Raw genomic sequence first — 23,602 nt, forward strand, 5'->3', positions numbered from 1 at the left:
TTGCATACGTTTTGACACATTTATTGTCAGAACTTTATGACTTAACAGACGTTATTTTTTATCGACTTCAGTACTGATATTTACTCATAGGAGTATATACCACACAGGTACATTGTGCTTCTCCCACGCGCCTGCGTAATTTGGAAGTGATTGACAAGTAATATAACCCTGAGCAACCGAAGAGACGAAATTACGCGTGAAGAATTTAACTTCTGATCATTTTCGGTATATTGACAAAAATAAATTGATTTTTGGTCCTGCGTGGTATTTACTCAAACATTTTCTCTCTCTAGTGTCTATACAATTGGCGTATATCGAACTTCACTTCGGTGAATAATTGTTAACTACGCGTGATTGCCACTGTAATAGTTTAACTGCGCATCTGCAGCCAAAACCGGACGGATGTTTAATGGAAATAGGAAGACCTTTGGTTAACTGTTAGGGATTAAACGAAAATATTAGAAGCTTGCGGTACAATTTACTCCTCGTGTTATATTTGTGGAGGAAAAAGTTGTTTAACAATATCAGATGAAAAAGGAGACACGCAAAATGAAGTACGAGGTAGCAGACTGACTTTTTTATCCCGGAAAATTGCATGGTTAGCACGTAGAGTTAAGCGTAATTAATCATGGAGATTGTAAATGACTGTATTCGTTGAAGCAGTGATGTTAATATTCTATTATTTTCCCTGTCACAATGGGATAAAACATTAATTTGAATCTAGACATTTCAGAAGATAACTGCATCTTTAAACTCCGGGGAAGAAAACATACTCCAGTGAAAAGTTGTAGCCAAAGCCTTTTTAAAATGGTGCTTGAAAGCCAGTAGCACTCGTGAATCATTTCCGAGTTTAACGGTACAAGTCAAAAGACTAATTTAAGGGCTATAATATATAGTTTTGTTAAAACAAAATATCTTATCCAAAATTCAACAAAAATCAAATGCGAAGGGCACTTCATGGAAATTCGGATTCGAAAAATTTGATGCTGCAGGTACCGAATTATTGTTCTTGATTCAAAATTAAAGTTATGTAGCAAGTATAAAAAATGAAAGTGTGGAACTCTGTTCCTTTACTGAAACCGCGATAACAGTTCCTAATATACTTAATCTATTTCCGTGAATAATTCCAGCTGATATCATTCATCGGATAACACGATTATGAAATATTTGTGTTCACTTGTGAATATTAAGTGATGGTTTATATCATTTTAACAAACGTGCACTTCGTTTCCGAACGACGGCACGTAGCTGACGAATTAAGAATTGAGGCACCACTAGCATGTCTTTAAGGCGTCATTTTCTTTTATTCTGCCTTTTTTCGAGCGAACTGTATCCCGCACGGCTCTCCTCATACTTGCCTTCTACATTAACTTGTCCGGAACGTTTTTGGCCCAACTCTCTATGTTCTATCGCGCCTCAAAAACTTAAAATAATTTGCGCCGAATAGGATTATTTTACAAATTATGCATCACTGAGTTTGATCGAGAAGTCTCTTGAAAACCCTCAACCATTCATGACATCTTTCAACTCTCTTTCAATCAAGTATTCCTTTTCACTTTTCAATTCTTGTCATTTCTGTTGTATCCGAGTAATAATGACAATTGCACGAAAAGCGAAACACAACTTCGTTTATTTCTACCTTCTAGTTGCATATGCACATATCAACTCAATGACGTTACAAAACCTCATTACATAACAATTTCAAAATGCCCCCTCTTTTTATCAGTCTTATTCTGTTTGTAGTTTTATTTTTTTCTTGGTTCCATATGAAAAAGCTTCGGCTCAACCGAATAAACTGAGCACTATATATGTTACATTCAGGAAAGTTCTCAGTTAAACTGGAACTCGGTTTCCGCCAATTTATTAAGGAAAATCATCAAGTTAAGAGTCGACACATGAAAACTTAGAATGGTTCATTGAATGAGTCAAAAGAACACAGTGAATCTTCCATTGTTCGATAAAAAGTTCCACTATGAGTGACTTCAAAATGAGTGTTCGATCGTCTCATAGACGATAGAAAACCAGCTTTTTTTAAGGCTTACAAAGTTATTCAGAGAGGTGCAACTTCAAGCCAACAATTTTTGGTGAATTTTGTTCAGTAGTTCCAGCAGTTCTCGTGTATCTGGAAATTCCCGTATGTCTCGCTTGGCCATCTGCCTGTTATTAGCCGGGGATGTTGTTGGGCCGGCTAATGAGTTCTCAATTTGCTTCAAAATGTCTATCGTTTCGTCTGAAAAAGGAAAAAAAGGAGAAATTAAATATGTATTTGTCACTGTAGTCTGTTTTCTTTTTTCTTTTTTCAGAGGACAATTTGCAGTGCGCGTATTGCGTCAGGTTCGCTTCACCTCGCAACCGATGGTCTAGAAACATAATGCCCTAATTTCAATCAATCAATTGCGAAACTAGAACCAGTCGCAACTGGGTCTCTAGCGTTTTCTCACATTTCAGTAACTTAGTTTTTGTTGGCTTCCAGAGATGTTCTCCTTTGCTGTGACTGAGCTTTCCAATTACTTTGATGTTGATTTTACCACACGTAATCGGAAGGCCCTCTACGAATCATAACTTTTTAATTTCCCTGTTTTTATATTTCCTAAGGTATTTTTTTTTCTGGCGTCGATTTGAAGCATGGATTTATTCTTATCAAGATAGAGATTTGAGATAATCTCTTCAAAGCCTTGTACTTCCTAAATTAATTGCTAATGTTAATCTCCGTTTTATTTTATCATTAACAACTTTAATGTTAATCGTTGTGTTCTTAAATTCACTTACTTCGAAAGTTTGCAAAGTCTTCGGGAGAGATTGGTCCTTGAAGAAGCGTTTGAAGCTGAAGAAAAAATAAGTAAATGTCGACGCATGTAATAGTAACTATTGATAAAAGAATGATCTAATTATTGGAAAAGCTTTCAAAATAACCATGGAGTTAGAGATGGTAATAATACCTACCCTCAAAATTATTTGACTCACAGACGAGAGCAAATTAACAAGCACTCTGCAAAGGTAAATAACGCATATATCAACCTCTTGATTTGTAGCGAGGGAATGTAAAGAAATATGGAATGGCTAGGTAACGTTGAAAAAAGCTCAAGATTCCTTTGATTCATGCTGTCTATGTTACAATTTGAATGTTAGAATGTGATGATGATAAATAAATTGCTTTATCACCCCACGAATTAATATCATCATTTATTTGTTTTTCACTCTGTCAACTGGACATTTAACAGTCAACCAGTCAATCAATTAATCAATCTACCCATCTATTCATCTCTCTATCCATTCTTGCTTAATTGTTTTCCAATTAAGCCAAACAGTTAATCAATAAACAGCAGCTACTAAATCTAATGCTAGTCTTGATTGTTTCATTGGTTATCTAAGAAGCATTTTTCAGATGAGTTTCGGACGTCATTCGGGATCGCATTGGTTTTACTTTACCATATTTCTGCGATTGGTGTAGAAAACGAGCGCCATGCATTCTCTCAGCCAATCAAACACTAACTTAAACCAATTTTGACTTGGTCACTCGTGTTTTCATGCGCCTCAGACAATTTGCTTGTTCAGACTTTGAACCTTCATCGTTGAAATTATTCTGACAAAAGTTTTGCAACAGTCAATCGAAATCCAATTTACGGTTTCAGTTTTAGTTGATCATGCCCATTTACACTTACGTCTGAACCTCAGGTGGTAAAGTCAGTTCTGGAGTTCTTGAAGATGACGTCACAGGAGTAGATGTGACACTGGATGGTTCCATTGTTAAGGTGGTGAAAGGAGCAGAACTTAATATTGGTAATTCTGTAACTAGAGTCGACATTAAGTGAGAGGAACTGGAAACTGATGGCACAAGTGAACTCAGTGTCGGAGGAGAACTTAGTATTGAAGGTGCAGCTGAACTCAATGTTGGTTGTTCTGTTGCTGACATGGATTGGTTTTGAGAGGAAGTAGGTGAACTTGATGTTAGTATCCCTGTGAATGACGAAGATTGGTTTTCAGAAATTGTTGGTGAACTCATTGCTGGTATTAATGAGGCTGTCGAGGACGAGATAAAAAGATGGCTCATAACTGAATGAGCTGGAGAACTCAGTGATGGCATTTCTGTGACCGATGTGGAGGAAGTAACCATCGGACTGGAACTCATAACGGAGGAACTTGATGGAGCTGCAAAGTAAATTAGCTTTTGATGAGAAAAATAGTCAGATTGACATTTTTCCTTCATGGTCTGAATACACTAACTGCAGCTTGCTAGATACTTATTTTTATTCAGCGAACGGTAGATAAGTGTGTAAATTATGTTCTTAACACATGTTTATCTCATTTCTCATCCATTTGTCCGTTTCACGGCGACATAAAATCTGTATGTTTTAAATCCGTCAGCAATGAAAAGGAAAAAAAACAGAATTGTCAAAGAAGACACCATCCACATCTAGATCATGGACAAAGAATCAAGCAAAATGCAGTAGACTGTTATTCTTCAAACTTGTTAAATTCTTCAAAACTTGGGCTGGTAAGTGACAGTTTAGACAAATTTTCTTTTGGGGCTTTATACCAATAATGTCATACCTAAAAAGTTCTGATACTTTCTTGGAGAAACTTGTCTCAGACACTTAACAATGCGTCATTGTAATTCCATAATTGAGTGATGGCATCTACATGATGAGCTGAGTTCTACATGCTTTTGGCCGGTTCTTAGGGACGGACTATTATTTGCAAATATTTTTTTAAACACATGCGTCTCCGCAAACATTTTTTCTCCAACAGCATCTTCTGCAAAAATTTTTTTTCCATTTTTTAATTGCTACAATTCCCATTTTTCAAGAAATATTCAGCTATTTTAAGATTTGTTATTTGCCTAATACAGAGTGACCACTTTTTAGTGCCCAAATTATGTTAATTTATACTAAATTAAGTGCTTCAATTTGTTACTCTTTTTTTTATTTCAGTTTGGGGATTTTTTAATATCTTACCTGACTTCGCTGCTAACATATTTTTTACCCCATCACGTTTGCAAGCAATTTATTTTGTCTTTCAGTCCCTGCAAACAACCTTTTTCAAAATTTCTCAAACCCCCTTCCAGAAATATGATGGTTCGTCCCTTTCTCATGATCTATTGGAGGACAGACGCATAGATGACGTCAACAGTAATAACCTCTTGCCTTTTATCATATAAAATATATAGATTCAATGCATGATGCCGCGGGTCAGTACAGTAATAGATCACAGACCGGACACACTCATCTCGCATCGTGTACCACTTTTCTTTCTTACCACATTTTGACGCCATCTTTGTTCTATTACTTTACAAACCCACGGCAACATGGAATCTATTTGTCAATTAGCTTATTGCTCAAAAACACTCACGTAGTTCTATGAGATACTGAGCCAGAAATCCTCTCCGTCTGACAGACGAGTCGGAAGTAAAGGTTACTTTTACCAACTGAGTTGTACTTCCATTTACCGCCACTTCGTAATTTTGCTTATCGCCGCTTAAAGTTGCTATGGTCTTACCAACACTATCAGTCAACGTAACGAAATCGCAACTGCAAGAAAGTTAAGAAAATGTACAAGGATATAAGGATATATACTTCTACATTTGACCCATTTTTTGCTTTAAAAGCTATTTAGCGGCAGGCAATGAATGTATGACTATACTGACGAAAATTTATACATAAAAGTCTGTCGGTTATCCCCTTAATCTCCCACCTAAAGGTTTTTGTAAGCCTCGGTTGCTTTTTGAGGGTGATCGAGGCTTCGGCGACTCCTTTGTGTGACGTCATCAGAACCAAACGAAAAAAATTTTTCGTTAGTTGAAAATTGCATGCTTTTCAAAACTATTCGGTCAGCTTTCATTTTAACATTAGTTGTACTTTTAAAGAAGTCAAGAATTCTTTACCCAAAGCGTCATGGTATATTCCATTCAAAAGCTCTACATATGCCGTGCCGTGAGTGATGGAGCATGCGCACAAGGTCTCAATGGGGCAAAATACTACTAGTATTTTGGACGATGCCCATCTGTGTCAGTCATGATGAAACGCATTCATCGGCAAAAACATTCCAAACGAAAGACGAGTGAGGGAGAAAACAATTTGTTTTAGTCAAAACTAATTAAAGGAAAAGGAACGTCACAGTCGGCGCGCATAATAAAGGGTGAACGCAATTGACTAAAGGCGATGGTAGATTACAAGTTGATGGTTGGTAAATCTTTACTCACCACTCCTCCGTTTCGAACTCTACGAAAATAAGAGTTAAATGTCCATCAGAAGGAATCAGCAAAGTCCATGAGCAGTCCAGGTTGTCGTCGTATTTCGGTTGAGTGAGATATCCAGGACTTCGAAATGTTCCCGAAGTGCCATTCAACATTCCCCCACAGCCTGCAAAAAAGGGAGACACCATTTCATTCAAAGAGCAGGTTTTCTGGTTTCAAATTCATAGCTGTTTCATGGCCACCTCCACAGCCATATCGAAAATTCATGGTTCTTGGTAAGTTCTTAGCTTGGCAAAGAAATAGAGAAAGATGTTTTTCGTCTTATCACGAGCATGGGCCAAAGAAAAAAACTCCGAGTCTCCATGAGGAATCGAACCCCAGACCTTCGGATTCCGCGCTCCGATGTTCTAACACTGAGCCACAGAGACTCTATGGCGAGCAAGGCCCATCACGAAGTTCACATATGACATCCTCTCCCTCCGGCGATAAATGATATCTGCTCCCTACTTCAATTCATTTTTCTGGTTCAATTTTCATTCTAGCTCGATCAAGTGGGTAGTATTACATAGGATTCTTGATAAATTAAGTCACGTACGTACCTTCAACGGATGTCTTGCTGAGGAAAATTGTCGTAACCATGAGCAATATCGACAGGAAGTGATTCATGTTCTTCATTTTGACGACGAGTCACGTAGAAGGCCTAGGTCAAACAATTAAATTTAAAAAATCACCAAGTTACGTGTGCCATGTTTGCAAACAACAAATACAGAGACACCTGGCTCATAAAGTGTAGAACAACATGCTCAAGTAGTTGATTAATTGATCAATTCTCATTTACCCTTTGGCAAGTTTATCTTGTTTAGCTTTCATTTGGCAAATGTCCCTTGCTGCTGGGGACGCCAGACACTGAACAACTGTCAGATTCTTTCCCCGTTCTGCACTTCTTTTTAATCACTGACACGTTTATAAGTTCGTGAAGGATACCTTCCCAAACGTAAAACTTTCTCGTGTGGACTTTTTAATTTGTAATAAAACACATGGTCACAGAAAAAAACACACCCCACTGTTTAGAATTTTCAGGTGCCTTAAAGACCATAGTATAATAATACAAAAAAAAAAACAGCTTTAAATATAAAAAAAAACAACAAGTGAAACTAAAGCATTTCTTTCCAAACTCTGAACGAATGTCCTTAAATGTGAGGAGTTATCAACCTGTAATATTTAGCCGTCTACGACTGTATTTGTCAAGACCTTGTAAAATTTCCTGCAAGTAGCGTTTTCAGTCTTTCAAAACGCTTTACACCTCATTTGTCCTTGGGTATCTCATTTATTTATCTTCCTAGCCGTATTTATCTTAAACTCCTTTAGTTAGGAAATTATATCTGCGATTTATTTAAGTTATCAGTATTACCGATAGTCTTAACATGTATATCATTGGCTCAGGGAAGGCACATGTATGCGCAACACGGCGGCTATGATCTAATCAACAAAACTTTGTTAGGATATCCTGTGGTTGGAATATTGGCTTAAGGTTTACAAGCGTATGTTATTATTTTGGGAAGCTCTCCACGGTAACGGCTTGGAAGTCAAACAAAAACTCATTCGACCATTCTTAAGAAACATAGGATAGCGCTTAACGATATGAAACTACAATAACAATAATGAGATTTAATTACACAGCTGTTAGTTCAAACGGTATTGTAAAAGCAAACCATTTAGAAGAAATGGTATGCTAAAGAGACCAATCATTTTTTTTTTCATCAGCTTGAAATGACAAATAATTCCTGTTTAATTTTAGCGAGATGGAATGAAACCATCACTTAAATGTTCTACTAAAATATCCTAAGAGCTCGTAATTTCTCTAGAAATTTCAGTTAAAGATAATTGTTTGATATTTGGCAGCTGTTGCTCCATTTTCCTGTAAAACGTATTTCTTACAATTGAGTATTTAGGGTAGAGAAAAGATATCGAATTTCGTCATTGTTAGAAACGCAAGTAGGGTGAAATCTATCCGTTGCAGTTTTAATTTGGTATAGCCGGTAGTTTAGATGAAATTCGATCACAAACGAATCGATATTAGAAGAATAGAAAGGATTTTTGTGGCTAGAAGTAATGGCCTCGAAAGTTTGTCAACAAGAGATGAAGAAAAAAAAAGGAATTGACGCCAAACGTTCTGATCAAGCTGGACGATCGATACATGCTAAAAAAAAATGTAAAATACCCTATTACTTTTGCGGAATTTAGGGTATCTAGGCTGCTGAGGGAGAATTATTTAGGTTCCCAGTTTTGTTCGATTTAATCAACCATAGAAGATTAACATAATGTACTCCAACTTACAACGGCAGACTGTAGCAAAAAGTTAGAAGTTAGAGAAAGGAAAGCTATATTTATCTTAGTGTTTGTCAAGTATTTTCGCTGACAGATTTAAAAGGTGAGAGATCAAAATTATGAGGGAAAACGCCAATAGATATCATTTAGAAAGAACTTTTAGTAACCAGAGTGGAAAATTGATCACCAAAATTGCTATCAGCTACGAAAAGATGGCGAAAAGCAGTGCATACAGTTATCGATACTCCATTAGTCTGATGCCAAAAATTAAGTAATAATAAATTGAAAAAAATTTCCAAAATTCACTTTTCACAATGAATTGCTAATTTCCATCAAAATAATACTCAGTTGCTTTACTAAGGTAATTCATGTTGTGTCCAGTAACTACCTTTTCAGTCTAACGTGCTTCGAAAAGTACGGTTCTAGTTTTGGCAGTAAAGCAATCATAATGATTCATGCAGAAGGAATTGAATTTAGCAATTTGTTCGCCTGTAAATTCAACATGAAATGACTCGATTCAAGCTTAAACAAAACATTAAAAAAAAATTGGTTTGGTTTGATCAGATCAAGTTTTTTAACTACGTAAACTTACCAGAGAGTTTTAAGATGCTGTTCCTTTCTTCACCTCTACAAGAATGTCAAAATATATCAAAACACTCCGGGAGTAAAGATTTAACAGAGGCAGATATCATTCTAACGCGCATCGGTGCCTGAACAATATCTCCGACTGTATGATTTAATTACTAGTATTGTTAGCTGTTAATTATCACTCCATTCAGTCCAATTTTTTTTTTCCTGTGCTGTTTCTCAGGGATTTTTCCGTTACTGTCAGAGACCCGATTTTTACGCCCTTAAGTGTGTCGAACACATGTCGTCCATCAATTACTTCGCGGTGATGAAATATCTTTGTAAATATAACGATAAAACCACTTGACAAAGATCTGCTAAAAAATGTGAACGAAATTTTTCTCCGAAACTTCGAACCTCTGAGGTAATAGTCAGATTCTTTCGATTTCCTGCTCAATTTCCTCCAGGCCAGTGTCTTATTCTAGATTGCTCACAAATGACGTAAACATTAACACAGACATGGGTGAGAATTTCCAGCAAAGGATGGGCTGTCTACAACAGCATTTTACAGGCCCCTCAGTGACATGTTTCGGGTATCTTAGAGGGTCTGCATTCACTGCATCCCTTCCCCTAACCGGCCCACCTTTCGTAGGGTCATACATTTTTACCATGAAGTGGCCACCTTGTCGACGTAATTTGAAGGATGCTCGATATAAGGAATTTTGAGAGGTTAAAATTTTGAGGAACGTGATACCTGTCAATTTTCAACTCTACCGTGGCCCATATAGCACATCAGCAATGTTTTCTCGTTTCCGATTGAAACTAATTACATGCAGAACACGGATTTTCATTCAGGAAAAAAAATGAAATTCCTGCAGTAAGAATTTGAATTGTTTATGAGAAAAACTATGACACTAGACTTTTGCGGTAAAAAATTCAAATACCGACCACTATATTTCAACATTAGAAAACTCGGATTTTCCTATTATTATTTTTATTTTTTGTGGTCGCAATATAGGTTGTTTATAACCAACAGCACAACTTGCAAATTTTCCGCAGAAAATCCGAGTTGTTTTCATGGAAAAAAAAGACACATCTCGAATTTTTGCGATGAAATATTGAGTTGTTGAATTAGGAATAAGACTATTCCAATTTTTAGATTCAAAACACTTGTTGTGTATGATATCAAATTACGTTCGGAAAAAAAAAAATGTTAATGTCCTTTATGAATGCAGCTCAAAATATTTCCCAGAATTCATTGGGCGGAGTTAGGGGCCGGAGAACTGATGAGCCCGCATGCTTCTCACTATAGTTAAAAACAAAAAGGCGGACAAACTGTGTTCAGTGGGTAATAGCTCTTAATGTTTGAGAGTTGGAGTTAATCTGGGCCTGCTTTTTTCCAGGGTGATTAACGATAATTTAGGATTAAAAGTTCAATTAGCCCTTCAATTTTCCTTGAAATAAAGCTTATATCAGGGCTTACGTTCTGATGGTTTTTACTTTAGCTAAGACGCAACAGAAGGCAAAAATATAAACAATAAAAAATGGTCTAAAAAGCTACAAAACTAAATGAAAAATTGTACGAAAACCCTTGGTTAGCTTAATCGCACTTTGGAAAACTCAGCCCTGAGTTTAAGTCAAGATTTTTTACACTATTACAATTATATTTTTACTCTTTTATCGAAATAAAATTATATGCAAACCCAGCCATTACAAAAGCGTCTCATTTCGATGAACAACTGAACTTAAGTGACCGAAAAGCTCGCAGGTCCCGCCATTGCAAGCTTGAGAACGAAATTTGAATTACAAATATGTTTTTGGCTAAATTAATATTCATGTATTTGCGACCACCATTGCACGTGGAAAGAGCTTCCGAACGACAAGAAATTTCTGTGCCTTTTGCAGCGTCTTTAGGGCCACAGATCACGGCATTTGAACGTTATTTCATTGCAAATGGTTAGCTCTGTCAAGACCGGCTGTATTTTTTTCAAGGACGTTTAATCGAGTGGTTTAAATTCGCTGGAAACTAAAGTTTGATGGATACCGTTTTGTCACGAAATTTTCTCAAGGTAAATGTTCTACACATTTAAATAAATTTTTGATTGGAATATAGCGTTTGTTTTTTATACTTCGTTTCACATTCGAAAACTCAAGTGACTGAGTCAAATGAAAAAGGAAAAGTATGTTTATGTTGTGCAAGATAAATAAAAGCTGCTCCTCTTAAACCACGTGACCTCTGCGGTCTCTCAAAGTGACAGCGAGAAATTTTCACGTTATTATTGTTTGTGTGTTGATCGCTTTTCATGGTATAAAGTTATTTATGCTCATAGCCTGGCCAAATAAAGATAAAGTGATCATGAAAGTTTTACGATTTAGTACCTCTTTTCATCGATACGGGAGGCTTCGGTCAACCGCCAAATGGACTCGGCGATCCCCGTTTTATCGTGATAGTACATCTACCAAGTCCGAGAAATTATATATCTTGTTGTTTTATTTCAATTAAGGGTGACTCAAACTAGGTTTAAGTTTTCGTTCCTGACATTGATTTTAATCATTCAAGACAAGAACGTTCTTTACAGATATAGCTACAAATGTACTTAAAAACTTTCCCTTTTTCTCTCTGAAGGACGGAGTCTAACGTAAGATGACCACAACTCAAAATCAAGAAAATCCTGGGATTAAAGAAGGAACTAGATAACTTCTGACAAGGTTAGTTATCGATGTTTTCATAGATACTACAAATTCGCTACTGCGCATGAGTTAAGCTCACTCAGTGTTAAAATTCTAGCCTGCATTTTTGTCGGGTAATAATCGGGTGGCAGGGGTTTAATTTTTAGTAAATTAAAATAGGTATGAGAATGATTTTACTGAAAGATTGCTTCGTTTAGAACCAAGAAAATGGTTACCATGGAACCGTGACGTCAGCACTTTACACGAGACCCAGTTAACCCAAATTTTGATGAATCGATTCCTGTGTTAAGTTTGTAATATGAACTACTTGGAAGATCTTCCTTCCAATTAAAGCCGTATTCGTGGTCGGAAAAGACTATTTTATTAAGGCTAAGGAACTGTAAACTGCATCTTACACTCTGCCACCTTAATCCAAATTTTGGGAACCCGATATCATATATATCGCATTACTTAGCAGTGCTATGAAATCAAATGAATGTTTTAAAATAAAAACAAATCAGAAAACAAAACATACTAGCACGTAATTCAAAGATATTCGCAGAGGAATTCATTAAACCACAGGCCCCCCAATCTCACGTCTCGAGAAAAAGCCAACGATTAATTCATGAACGCGTCACGCGCTGTGTGACTCGGTGTTAAGTAACAAAGAGGAACCGTTGAAAATTTGAACACGTTATAACGAATAGTATGGGGAACGAAATATGGTCGATTTACAACGATAAATATTTCGAAATATAAATATAGTGAATATTTTACACGTAAAATCAATAACACTTACTCGCATCCTGAGTGTCCGTTGTAGTTTCCGGCAATTTCTGCTGTTTTAAGCTTGCTTTACCATCACTGTTATTCCTGTGTCTGATTACAATTTATTATAGGGTTATACAGAAATTTTGCCCTTCTCACACAATTAACTAAATTAAATTTCATCATGAGGAATTTTTGACCAGCTTTGAGGGTCTTAGAGAGTTTAACCGTTAGCCGTTAAACTGTCAAAAAATAAAGCTGCTTGGCGTAAAAATTTACAAGTTTTAAAAGTTGGTTATTAAAAAGATTGACCAAAAAAATTTTCCAGTGACCACAATCAAAAGATATCAACCGGTAACAATATATTAGCCAACATTTTAACCGTTAGCCGTAAAAGCAATGACCCCATTGAGACCCTACTTGCAAAGCACTACGTGAGAGGCCACGAAAGGAGATTGCAGATATTGTCGAATCGACTTGATTCAACTCGAATCGAACGACTCGCCACAGTTGATTAAAGGGGGTTAGTTTTTAAAGAAACTGTGGTGCTACGTCGGTGGGAGTGTATGGCAGGTAATTTGGTGAGTTGAAAACGTAAATTGGCCGCCGTAAAGAGTGGAAAAGCGTAGCTCCACTTCTTGCATATAAACCCACACACAACCCATAATTTCTCCAATCGCTCTAACGAAGGGCTGACGCTCGAAACGTCAGCTTTTTTACTCTTTAAGGTGGCCAATTTACGTTTTCAACTCGTTGTTAACACTAAATTAACTGCGTCACAGTTGATGTCGACCCGTCATACCTGAAGTCGACTTGCAAGACACTTAGAAAATATTCCGCGAGACGAACCTCAACATCGCCAAGCTCGGGAAAATAAATTTAATAAACTCTCTGTTTCACGGACAAAATTAAAGCATCGTCGCCATCCAGCCTATTCTGCTCCCCACCAACAAATTCCTCTTTATTTCCACGGACATACTTCTTAGCAACCGATGTAAAACCAAATAAGTTTAAAAAGCTCTTTCCTACAAAATGAAGGACTGTGAAAAGACGAAATAAACAAACACATCTTCGTAAAAGCCAGCCATGTTGCCTTTGGTCGCACGTCTCCAAAGTTGTCGTTTTCAACACAAACACTTAGAAACGAGGTAATCACCTGACAAATCTTTTGCGAATCGACTTCCGGTGAGACCGATCGACTTTACCAATGACGATTCGAGTCGACCAGTGCGAATCGTGTCTTTTCGTCAACATTGAATTTAACGCTTAAGTATGAATTGTCTTCATTTACGAATCGACTTTCGGTGAGACGGATCGACTTTACGTGAGACGGATCGGATGGGAGGCGAACCAGCAAAAGAATCGGCACCGTGATGGCAGTTTTTAACATCTTGTGTGAGAACAAAGCAACGTATGAATACCAGTATACCCTGGCATTGTACAATGGTAAGTGCATAGATCTTAATGTCTAAACTGTTTCGTTTTTCATAAAACTATAATAAAATGAAAAATGATATATTGCATGTACATATTAGATGGAGAGCTCCGAGCATCCTTTTTGGGCAGTGTGTGAAGTCTTAAAATTACTGTGACTTTTTTTTTTAACTGGTATTCCGCAGCATAAAAGGGCAGAAAAACACCGAAGCTCCTTTCTTCATAATTTTTCATGCTAAACTTGCCATTTTAAATCAAAACTAAAAGGGTTACATTTGCGTTAACATGGGCCAACAAGTACTGTAAAAATTGTTCATCTTTACTAAACCTACTCAGGGATATTTAAGAAAACAATGTTTTTTGCTGGTCAAAATCTCACCTCTCCCAAAAGTAGAGGGCTGTGTAATGCCCCCACTACTTAACATTCCTTTTGAGTTTGTGGTTGTGGACACCCTGCACCTTTTTTTAAGAAGCATGGGACTGCTTTTTCATCAGGTGAGCCCGCATTACGTATCATATAAAAAAAATGCCACTGCCATATGCAAACCCCTTTTTAAATACTAAATGAGAAAACAAAACACTCAAAAAAACTCAACGCATTGCTGAGCACAAAAATTCGGCAATCGGTAGACATTTCTTAGAAGCTCATGGTAACAACAACCTTTTGAGAGAAGCCAATTCACGGTTTTAAGAAAGTGCCAGAGCAAATTTGATTGCTTAGTATTTGAAATGCTCTTCATCAAGAAACTTAAGCCCAATTTAAATATTCAGACGGACTCCATACGTGCGAAACTCTTTGTTTGATATTTTCTCACGTTACAATTTTTTAATCAGCTATTGTTGTTTTTTTTTTTTAGTATTTATAGACCAAAAGTCACTAACTTATTTTAACTTGATAATGACGTTCAGCTAACGTCGAAACGTCGTCGCTTTTTAGCTATTTTTTTTAATCTTGAAATGATTTTAAGAAATGTTTTATCGCAATTTTTTAAAGTGAAATGCTTTTCAAAATCACTTCTTATTCGAATATTAATTTTGTTCTTTATCATATTCATATTTATAGGTTGTTGAGGTAGTTGTCAACAATGATTGCCACAATGTCCTGACAGACGAAATGGATTCCATTAATGTTGAATTCAAATTTTATGAAGAATTTAATACACTAGCTGAAAAAACAGAAACAAAATGGACAAATCTCAATGGTACTTAAATAAGTTATTAAATAATTATGTCTATATGTGTTTTTATAGCTAGCATTGCTGCACAATCAAAGTTAGTTTACATCATTAGTTATGATCCACTTAACATTATCAAAGAGAGCCTTGTGTGCAGCTAGTAAAGCCCTGCTTTTTATTGGTACCATATTACCTACCAAAAATTTTGGATGATAGGGTACAGTAAAATGATGCTCGTATGGCAAAACCAACCTGATGTGATAAGGAAGGGCTTGGAGATGGCAGGAATAGTGAATGCTGACACTAAATAATGACTAATGAAATTGAGATACCTAAGTGTTTGACAGGATTTGTGTTAATTCCTTGTTTTTTTCTTTTGTTTTTTTTTATCTGTAGACCGAAAATTTGTTTTGGCATTGTAACAGTTATAGCGAAGTGTGGGAAACTTTTGTCCGAAATTTGTCCGAAATGAGAAAAAGTGTACGAGTATTAACCGTCCAAAAATGTAAGACAACCTACCGTTAGAATTTTTTGCAAGTAATGTAGTAGTTTTTGTTAACATCTTACTTAGTATTTTTATGTTCTTTGTTTAACAGGAAAAGAATTGCAAAAGGTATTAGAGAAATCAAATATAAAGAAAATTATGGAAGCTGTTGGACATGATGATTCAGAGGGAATAGATGATCTGTGGAGTGTAAGTTGCAAACACAATGTTCATCTACATTTCGTTGTAGCTTTCTTCTGTCAAGTGGGAACCCCTAATTAACTGCTGACATTATTTAATATTTGCTGTTAATCTGTATTTGTTTCTTGTTGTAGGGTTTTAAGACTTTGATGCGGACACTACAGGTTCAAGAGAATGATCCAGAGAACCTCAAGCCTCAGAGCTTCGAGACATATGTGCAGGAGTGGGGAAAGCTCTTTCTGGAAATGTTCTATGATGACGACATCACCCCCTACATTCACAGTACGTCAACAAAATTTAACTTTTAACAAATATCTTCCTTGATGGAAGTAATGATGATGATATTAAATGATAATTTCACAATGCATCTAGTTTTTATTAGTAGCAGATATCTATAGGCCTGAAAGTGATTGTACTTATATAAGCAGGAAGCTTTTATTAGTAACTTTGCGGTATAAAAATAAATAAATTTAATATTATTTTCTTTTTTTAGCATTTGTATACCATGTACCTCAGTTTTTGGAAAAGTATGGCACGTTAATGCAGTTTAATTGCCAGCCGGTGGAGAAAAAAAACCACTGGCAATCCCAGGCATTCCACCGTGGATCCCAGAAAGGGGGAAAAAATTCAAAATACACTGTTCAGGTAGGCACCACTATTAAAAACATAAATTATTGATATACATAAACAAATATAATTAATTGAAGCAGCATCTGTTGCTAAAAAGCAGTTAACCTTATCTATCCATATCAAAATTCTTCATTTTCAAACAAATAAACTTTGACATTTTTTTCCCCATCAAAGAGGTATTGGATGTCCTCCTAGCCGAAAAATACTATATATTTATACCTAACTTTAAAATTGTACATGACTCAGTCTGATAACCCTCACAAATTACTAGACTAATTAAAAATAATTATCTTTTCTGATAGGTAATGGAACAAGAAAACAGGCTGATGTTTGCCAGGTGCAACAACCTTAAAAGAAAACGGAGAAGCTATGTAAAGTCTAAACTACCAGCCAATCCAGAAAGCTCAGATGAAGAAGAAGCCCCCGACAGCCAGATAGGAAACGTTCACGTTTACAATCACCACGAAGAACAAGAGGGCTGAAGTTTTCCTGACAGAACTTTTCAAAACACAAATTTGTAAAAGTAATTACCACACAATGCTAATTTAATCCCTGTTATATTACCTTTGTTAGTAATCCAAATTAAATAATATTCCACAAGAAATGTTGAGTTGATTATCCGATATTTGTGCTTCCATGGGGAGGTATGGATGTTTTCTAGCGCCGCTTACCCGATGTGGCACTTATTCAAGGAATTCCGCATAACTTAAATGAGCTGAATGGTGATAATGGAAAGACGCTTCTATTACTATAACTTTTTGTACAGATAGAAGATATACCGTTAAATTGAAAGACAAGATTTCTTTGTAGCTTTCAATTTTTAAATAAACGCTGCCTTCGATTAAGCACTGCACTCGAGGTGCAAAAAATTTAAGCGCTGCGGCGATTATTCGAGTAAAAACGGTACATTTGTTCAGGCTGCAACAATTAACTAAAAAAAATTTTTTACAACAAGTTTGATTTTTTTTGCGGCACACAGGACATCTTTTTTTTCAGTTTTTAACCTTGAAGCACATTCAAGGCAACAAACTTGATGTCCTGTGTCACCATGAATAATGCTCGCATGGCGTGGTCTGGTAACGCAGACCACGCACAGATCCGTAGCAACACTGGCATCTCCTTCTCCCATGTCCTCCTCCTGGTCCTGCTCCTCTTCCTCCTCCTCCTCCTCCTCCTCCTCCTCCTCCTCTTCATCTTCCTCATACTCTTCATCTTCCTCATATTCTTGGTCCTCCTCGTCATCTTCCGTTACAAATTCCCACTGCTCCCCATTCTTCTCCCCACTCCTCTTCACTCCAGTACTCAATCCCTCCCTCTTCCTCCTCATTCACTTCCTCTCTTCTCACCTCGTCCTGGCCACTGGGCAACACTTCTGTAAATTTAAAAAAATGCCTGTCACCTATCAACAATATGAAAATTTTGTGGATTAATTGCCTTCATCCTGAACTTTATTATTAACTATAATTTATTTACAATGAAAAGTGGTTGCCAACTCACCATCTAAAAAGAATAAATCGTCTTCCGAATCCGAAATAATTGTGGTGTCAGCAGAATGATAGCCACTTGGATATTCCTCCTCACTTAGAGGGTCTTCTTCTGTGGTGATGGGGCCACCAATGAACCTCCATCCCCAAGATAATTGCCTTGCTTCTTCGAATTGAAATAATTAACAAAAATAAAATGTTTATGGAATTCTCAAATTTCTTCTATAATATTTTTAAACTGTTCAAACACAACCTTGAAAAGTACTTTCTTAGTTACCTGATGAATCCCTTTTTCTCTTTACTCCTGTAAATTCAGAAATAATTATATAAATTATTCATTCTTATCGATTACCTTGTCAAATTTTAAACAATTTTATCAAATTATGCCATTTCCTTAGGGTTCAGAGTACTAGCTTACCTTGATTCAGACTACTGAGTCCAGAACTTCCTGGAACAGGAAATATCTCACTGAAATGAGATAAATGTGAAAATCAGCCAGCCTGGGTATGGTAAAGTTTAGCCATTTTACACCGCAATTACTTATCCTCTGGCTCAACCATGGTGGTATCAGTAGGAACTCCCGCTTAGGAAGTTTTTATTTTTCGGCGTTAAATTTCCATAACTTCTTAAAACAATGACATTTATTATACTAAAACATTTTCATCCCTCAAAGTTATACTGATTTGAGGTTTATTTTGTAGTCAGTCACTAAATGGACCCTTCAAAATCTTGACTGAATACTTTTTTATTGTGTATAATCCGCTAAGTAGGAAATGTCAGCTCGAGAATAAATTTAGACATTTCACTAAACCACCGGCGGGTTTACAAGCTTTTACTGTGAACTATGCTGTGTTGATCGACTAAGAAATACTTTCGTGTTTACAAACTCAGATAAGTCGCAGGCAGAAGTACTTAATACGGGTGCATTTACTTCTCACTTACCATGCCTTGTGCCCTGCTTTCTCCATGATCGATGAACGGACCACGCTTTTGACACTGACACCACACAAGAAGTTACTGGTATCGGTGTCAAATTACCACGTTCCGGTGTTACATAATTCTAGGGCAAAAATGAAAAGGACATTTTCCTGGACACGCTAGCAGGTTTAAGGCTCATTAGCAATCTCAAAAAAACGCGAGGCTAGTTCAGACGAGCGAATGGATAAAAAGTTCCTTGAATAAAGGTTATTTTAGGTTATTTCAGTGATACACAGGGATGCACAGAATCAGCGCGATCTGAGAGTGAGGCGTAGGCGAACTTTCGATTCAAATTGAAGTGGCTTGAATACAGATCTTTTTTAGGCAAACGATGAATGCAAAAAAGGGCTAGATAAGGGAAATAAAAGAGTACCACACATTCGAGTTGGTCATTGCTTTCTTATATTTGGTGGCTCCTAAAGGAGCCGTTTGTTGAAGTGACTACCCAGCGGTAAGTCACTGTTTTCTACTTGGCGACTGATCTTGGTTTCGCCCAGGTTAGTCTCGTGCGCTCCTTGGGCTTTCGCTCGGCTTGCTTGTTCCGCTCACGGTAGAACGAGATCTTTAGAAGGGTTGAACCAAATACTACTTTCCGCACCACGTCTTTACAAGCGACGGGGGCTCCATTCCCGCCTTGACAGCGCAAACACCCCGAATGATCAAAAAACACTTTCTTGCGCTCTACGAGAGCAATCTCGACGGGCTTGCCGGGCTGCAACCGACAAGTCGTGGAGGTTTTGAAAGTATTTCGTGACCATCCGGCAGGCATTATGGCGTCAAGTTCGTGAATGGGCACAGAAAACTTTGTCGCTTGCAAAAGATTTGGCGCGGAAGGAAGACCACCGAACAACTCTTTAAAGGTCTCGGCATCCATCGGCATGGTGACAGACGAACGTCTCACGATGCTGGTTGTTGGCGGTTTCTTCATGTTCAGCTTTTCTGCCACTAACACAGCTAAGGTCTGCAGCAAGCCCGGAGTTCCTTGGTGGCGTGTCCTAAACACTTGTTTAAGGCGCTCGTTTGTGTCGGCTTCATCCACCCAGCTATCGTTCTTCTTTCCATAGCCACGCCAGCGGACGAGGTACTGAACGCGACCGTGGGCGTCTGTACGCTTATCGAGCACTTTCGAGACTTCTCCTAAGGAGAAATTTGATGCCAGTCACTCTTAGGGGTTTAAAAGGTTAACCGCTACGATATATTTTTAAAACTCAATGTATGGTCAAGAGGATAACAAATCAATCATTTTGGAGTAAAAAGTAATTCCTTTTCACGAGAGCGACTTGATTTACCCGTTTTCATTTTTAGGCAGTGAAATCTCACGGAAGATAGTTATCTCTTAGATTCTACCTTATTAGCTGGTTTATACAACAGTATATTTCAAATAAATATTTTTTTTTTTTAAAAAACCTCTTGACCAGGCATTAGAGTTTTAAAGATAAGGCTTCCAAACTGACACCAACCTCAGGAGATGGGAAAAGTAGTGAATACATATCTCATAAGATGGCACTGTACTGGTGTTTAACCTCAAACATGATAAAATGCTTAATTGTAGGGCTAAAATTTTAATGAAATTAGTCTAGATCATTCTTTGAAATTATATTTTCCTGTCTTGTCTGTTGGTAATGTTGAAGTCGTAAAGACGTTCATTAGGACTAGTAGGTATTGTCATCTGTTAAGAAACGTCTGTTCTAAGTTTTACCCTTACACTCCCAAGATCTCCATACTGTCTGTCAGACAATTCGTGTGATCTTAGTTCGGAGAACTTGGCAACGATGGATCAACTAATAATCTCCTTTTTTACATTTTTCTTTATCCTCTCCACTTGTCTGCTTGACATGACATCGATCATCGAAAGAGAGAATTTCTGACGTGGTCATTCTTGGGAGTAAAAGGGTTAATAAACCAGCCTTACAACGTTATTCGTGGAAAATAGTCTGTGCTGTACGCTACACTTTAAAGCTTGGTCCCATTCAATGTTATTTTTAGTAAGTCCATGGAGGTCAATGTTAGATATAAACAAAATTTGTAAGATCAATTCCATTGGTATCAAGATCTGAACCCTGGAATTCAATTTGTTCTCGTTTCTGACGTCTTTTGTTACAGTGCCACCTTAACAATTATCACCCTTTTGCGACATCAACTGAATATGGCTGTGGTACAAACTGTTATGCAAACATGACATGAGCCATGAAATCAATAAATTTTGTTTACTTTTCTGTAGCTAAAGTCAATTGCTACCACAAGGTTGACTTTGTTAATGTGCTCTGACGAAATGTTCTGAGGTTGGTTGAAGCTTCCAGTAGCTAGCAATCGAAATAGATCTTAAAATCGCTCAAAGTTTGAAAAAAATCTGTACCAAGCAATAAACTACTTCAAAAATGATGGCGAGTCGTTAACGAGCAATAGGTTCTTTCCCAAGTTCAGTGTCCCAGATAACTCAAAACAGGCAATTGGTTAGAACTGAAGTGTTCTGACGATAAAGGTTCAGAGAGCCACCATTTTTGCTCGTGTGACTATTATTAGAATATCAAAGTTCTTATCTTTGTGGTGTTCTCTTTAAGCTTAGTGATCCTAGTTTCTCCTCTTTGCCACATAGATTCATTGTCCTTTCTTACCGCTCACCAAATGGACATTCTCTCCTTCCCTCATTTTCTGACAGCAATTCTCTTCCTGAAAAAACTCAAATTAGTAAAGCGGTTGGATGTTGTTTGCTGCCTTTAATCTATACGAACTCTAGATTAATTAAAGGGGGTTAGTTTCTAAATAAGCAGTGGTGCTGCGTTGGTGGGAGAATATAACAGGGTAAGTTAGTATTATAAACTCGTAAATTGGCCACCGTAAATAGTTTCAAAGGTGACGTCTCGAGCGTTAGCCCTTCGTCAGAGCGAAAGATTAGATTACATAATTCTATTCAGAACAACACGCAGTTCTGAGAGTTTGAAATTGATATTTAGTAGTGTTAGAGACAGGCCTTGGTCTCTAATAATTATTGAAAAATTTACATGTAAGCGTTCAATTCAAGTACAAAGTGAGGTCCTAAATAATGAAAGTCCGACCGAAAGATAGAAATTCCTCTCACTTTCTTACGACCATAAGTTCGCTTCTGTAGAGGCTGACTCTCTCACTCAAAATAAACTTCGAGTCCATCCTCTCAGCTTAGCCAACAGACACGTGTTGACTAGTTTCCTTAATATGATTTAAGTCGTTCATCTTTGTCAGAAGGAATTTAACGACAATATTTTCCAAAGGAATGCTCACCTTCTGTTATAATAACTTAGGACTACCTCGGTTGAACTTCGTTGCTGGTCAAGCATCTTCAACCTTCGCCCAGTGTGTAACTTTACTGTCCCAAAAACGACACGTATCCATTTTCTTGTCTACAGCGTGGTTTGCTGAAAATTCTGCAGTTTCTAATGAATATTGATTAACAATCCCAGCGAACAATACGTCACAGATTGAGCCCGGGATTTTATTATGCACGCCCAGCAAGTGAATCGCTATTCAACTGCAACAGGGAAGAAAGGGAATGTGCGCGGACGAAAGCGCACGTGATAACAGGAAACCATGACAGAAAAAAAAATTGACCGCAACGTTTGGATCTTCTCGAAAGAGTTCGATAACATTAAAATTTTGGAGTTTATTGAAAGAAAAATGTAGTGATGCAGTTCTCGTGACTTTGTATCAATAAGCAAGTAAAACTTTAAGGGCCGGTAATTTAAACAAAGTTTAAGCCGTTGTTTAACAAAACTGCGTTCTAAGCCATCTCCAATTTAGCCGAACCTTTTATTTGAACATATATCTGATAGAGGGTCATTTGATTAATTCAACCCTCGTACCAGAACCACTAAGGCCACTTCTTGCGTAAAACTGCGGTTTGGGTAACACCTTTTGTAAACAACCAGCCCTTAATGAAGAACACACGTTATTACTGTTTCATAGAGGGGCTGAATTAGAGAAAATGCAAAAGGGAAGACGCAGCACTGTTACTTTCCCTTTAAGGGTAAAGCTTCATAAAATTAACGCCTTTTACTCTTCCTATGAAAGAAAAGAAAGGTTTCATGTTAAGGATAGCGAAGTGAACCTAGCGCACTGTTAGTGCACAATGAGGGGAACGAGCAAAAGCAAAGAGAAAGTGCAGTTATTTATTGAAAGAAAATAGAAACAAATAGAAATCGCTTCTATTCTGTTATTTTCCTTTCCAGGTAGATCCGCGCGTCATGAGTACCAGGGTTAGAAATTACTGATCACACGACCAGCCGTGATGAGCGTCGAGATACAGCTGTCCGTGGAAGAAGATTGATAACGGGATGAAAAATAATGGGTTATAAAAAATTAAAGGAACTTGAATAGCTTAAAATAGCTTCAGAGCGAGTGCCACGTGAAATATTTCCCTAAAGTCCCATAAATACTATTCTAAAACAAAGCCGTAGCCTTTGTTTTTCTTTATCCAAGAACTGTGCGTAAAATGAGGTACAGGGCTGTGCAGTAATCTTACCGAGCCTTGCAAATATGAGTTAAGTGGGTGTGTCCAGTTAAATGATGATTAGGGCCAGGCAATGTCTGATCTTGGTGTTTATGTTAACATTTAAGGAAGAATTTGGAAACAAAAGTTGTGACTAATTGGTAGGGGGAAAGTCTCCAAGTGGTTGCAAACCACCCCACTCCTTGAAAAAGATATTGATAAATTTGA

At 37.2% G+C, this 23,602-nt stretch overlaps 2 protein-coding genes, 1 long non-coding RNA gene and 1 pseudogene across 5 annotated transcripts; 2 read left to right on the plus strand and 2 right to left on the minus strand.

Annotated features, from left to right (window-relative positions):
- Positions 1 to 1,610: 1,610 nt before the first annotated feature.
- LOC113686569 (uncharacterized) lies at positions 1,611 to 9,738 on the minus strand. 2 transcript variants are annotated; one of them, XM_027204206.2, is made up of 8 exons: positions 9,114 to 9,738; positions 6,793 to 6,893; positions 6,200 to 6,359; positions 5,350 to 5,528; positions 3,663 to 4,149; positions 2,944 to 2,989; positions 2,770 to 2,824; positions 1,611 to 2,230 (listed from the first exon to the last, which is right to left on the minus strand). In XM_027204206.2, exons 2-8 carry the CDS (start codon positions 6,866 to 6,868, stop codon positions 2,067 to 2,069), a joined length of 1,167 nt encoding a protein of 388 aa, XP_027060007.2. In that variant the 5' UTR covers positions 6,869 to 6,893; positions 9,114 to 9,738; the 3' UTR covers positions 1,611 to 2,066. The 2 variants fall into 2 exon arrangements, with proteins under 2 accessions (XP_027060007.2, XP_027060008.2); XM_027204207.2 differs by lacking the exons at positions 6,793 to 6,893; positions 9,114 to 9,738 and adding an exon at positions 6,577 to 6,777.
- Positions 9,739 to 10,866: 1,128 nt separating this feature from the next.
- LOC149044721 (uncharacterized) lies at positions 10,867 to 23,234 on the plus strand. The gene is made up of 3 exons (XR_016186871.1): positions 10,867 to 11,157; positions 11,715 to 11,797; positions 23,115 to 23,234. It is a non-coding gene; the product is annotated as an uncharacterized LOC149044721 (long non-coding RNA).
- LOC149044722 (uncharacterized) lies at positions 13,454 to 16,932 on the plus strand. The gene is made up of 6 exons (XM_089207315.1): positions 13,454 to 13,972; positions 15,024 to 15,162; positions 15,732 to 15,829; positions 15,955 to 16,102; positions 16,314 to 16,465; positions 16,753 to 16,932. The coding sequence occupies exons 1-6, from the start codon at positions 13,940 to 13,942 to the stop codon at positions 16,930 to 16,932; spliced, it is 750 nt and encodes a 249-aa protein (XP_089063441.1). The 5' UTR covers positions 13,454 to 13,939.
- LOC149044723 (uncharacterized) lies at positions 16,726 to 19,169 on the minus strand (annotated as a pseudogene). Its single transcript, XR_016186870.1, has 4 exons — positions 18,877 to 19,169; positions 18,353 to 18,402; positions 18,212 to 18,238; positions 16,726 to 17,822 (listed from the first exon to the last, which is right to left on the minus strand). The product of XR_016186870.1 is annotated as an uncharacterized LOC149044723 (transcript).
- Positions 23,235 to 23,602: the final 368 nt, after the last annotated feature.

The sequence above is a fragment of the Pocillopora damicornis genome, chromosome 5 (assembly GCF_964200805.1).
Source record: "Pocillopora damicornis chromosome 5, jaPocDami1.2, whole genome shotgun sequence".
Lineage (NCBI taxonomy): Eukaryota > Metazoa > Cnidaria > Anthozoa > Scleractinia > Pocilloporidae > Pocillopora > Pocillopora damicornis.

What these genes read in the sequence shown, in the direction of transcription:
- LOC113686569 (XM_027204206.2), bottom strand. Translation starts at nt 6,868, where the DNA reads ATGAAGAACATGAATCACTTCCTGTCGATATTGCTCATGGTTACGACA. An exon ending in GAGTTCGAAACGGAGGAGTG is followed by an intron (nt 5,529 to 6,199) that starts GTGAGTAAAGAT and finishes ACTTTCTTGCAG; the next exon opens with TTGCGATTTCGTTACGTTGA. An exon ending in AGACTTTGCAAACTTTCGAA is followed by an intron (nt 2,231 to 2,769) that starts GTAAGTGAATTT and finishes TTCCTTTTTCAG; the next exon opens with ACGAAACGATAGACATTTTG.
- LOC149044722 (XM_089207315.1), top strand. Translation starts at nt 13,940, where the DNA reads ATGAATACCAGTATACCCTGGCATTGTACAATG. An exon ending in CATCACCCCCTACATTCACA is followed by an intron (nt 16,103 to 16,313) that starts GTACGTCAACAA and finishes TTCTTTTTTTAG; the next exon opens with CATTTGTATACCATGTACCT. An exon ending in ATTCAAAATACACTGTTCAG is followed by an intron (nt 16,466 to 16,752) that starts GTAGGCACCACT and finishes CTTTTCTGATAG; the next exon opens with GTAATGGAACAAGAAAACAG.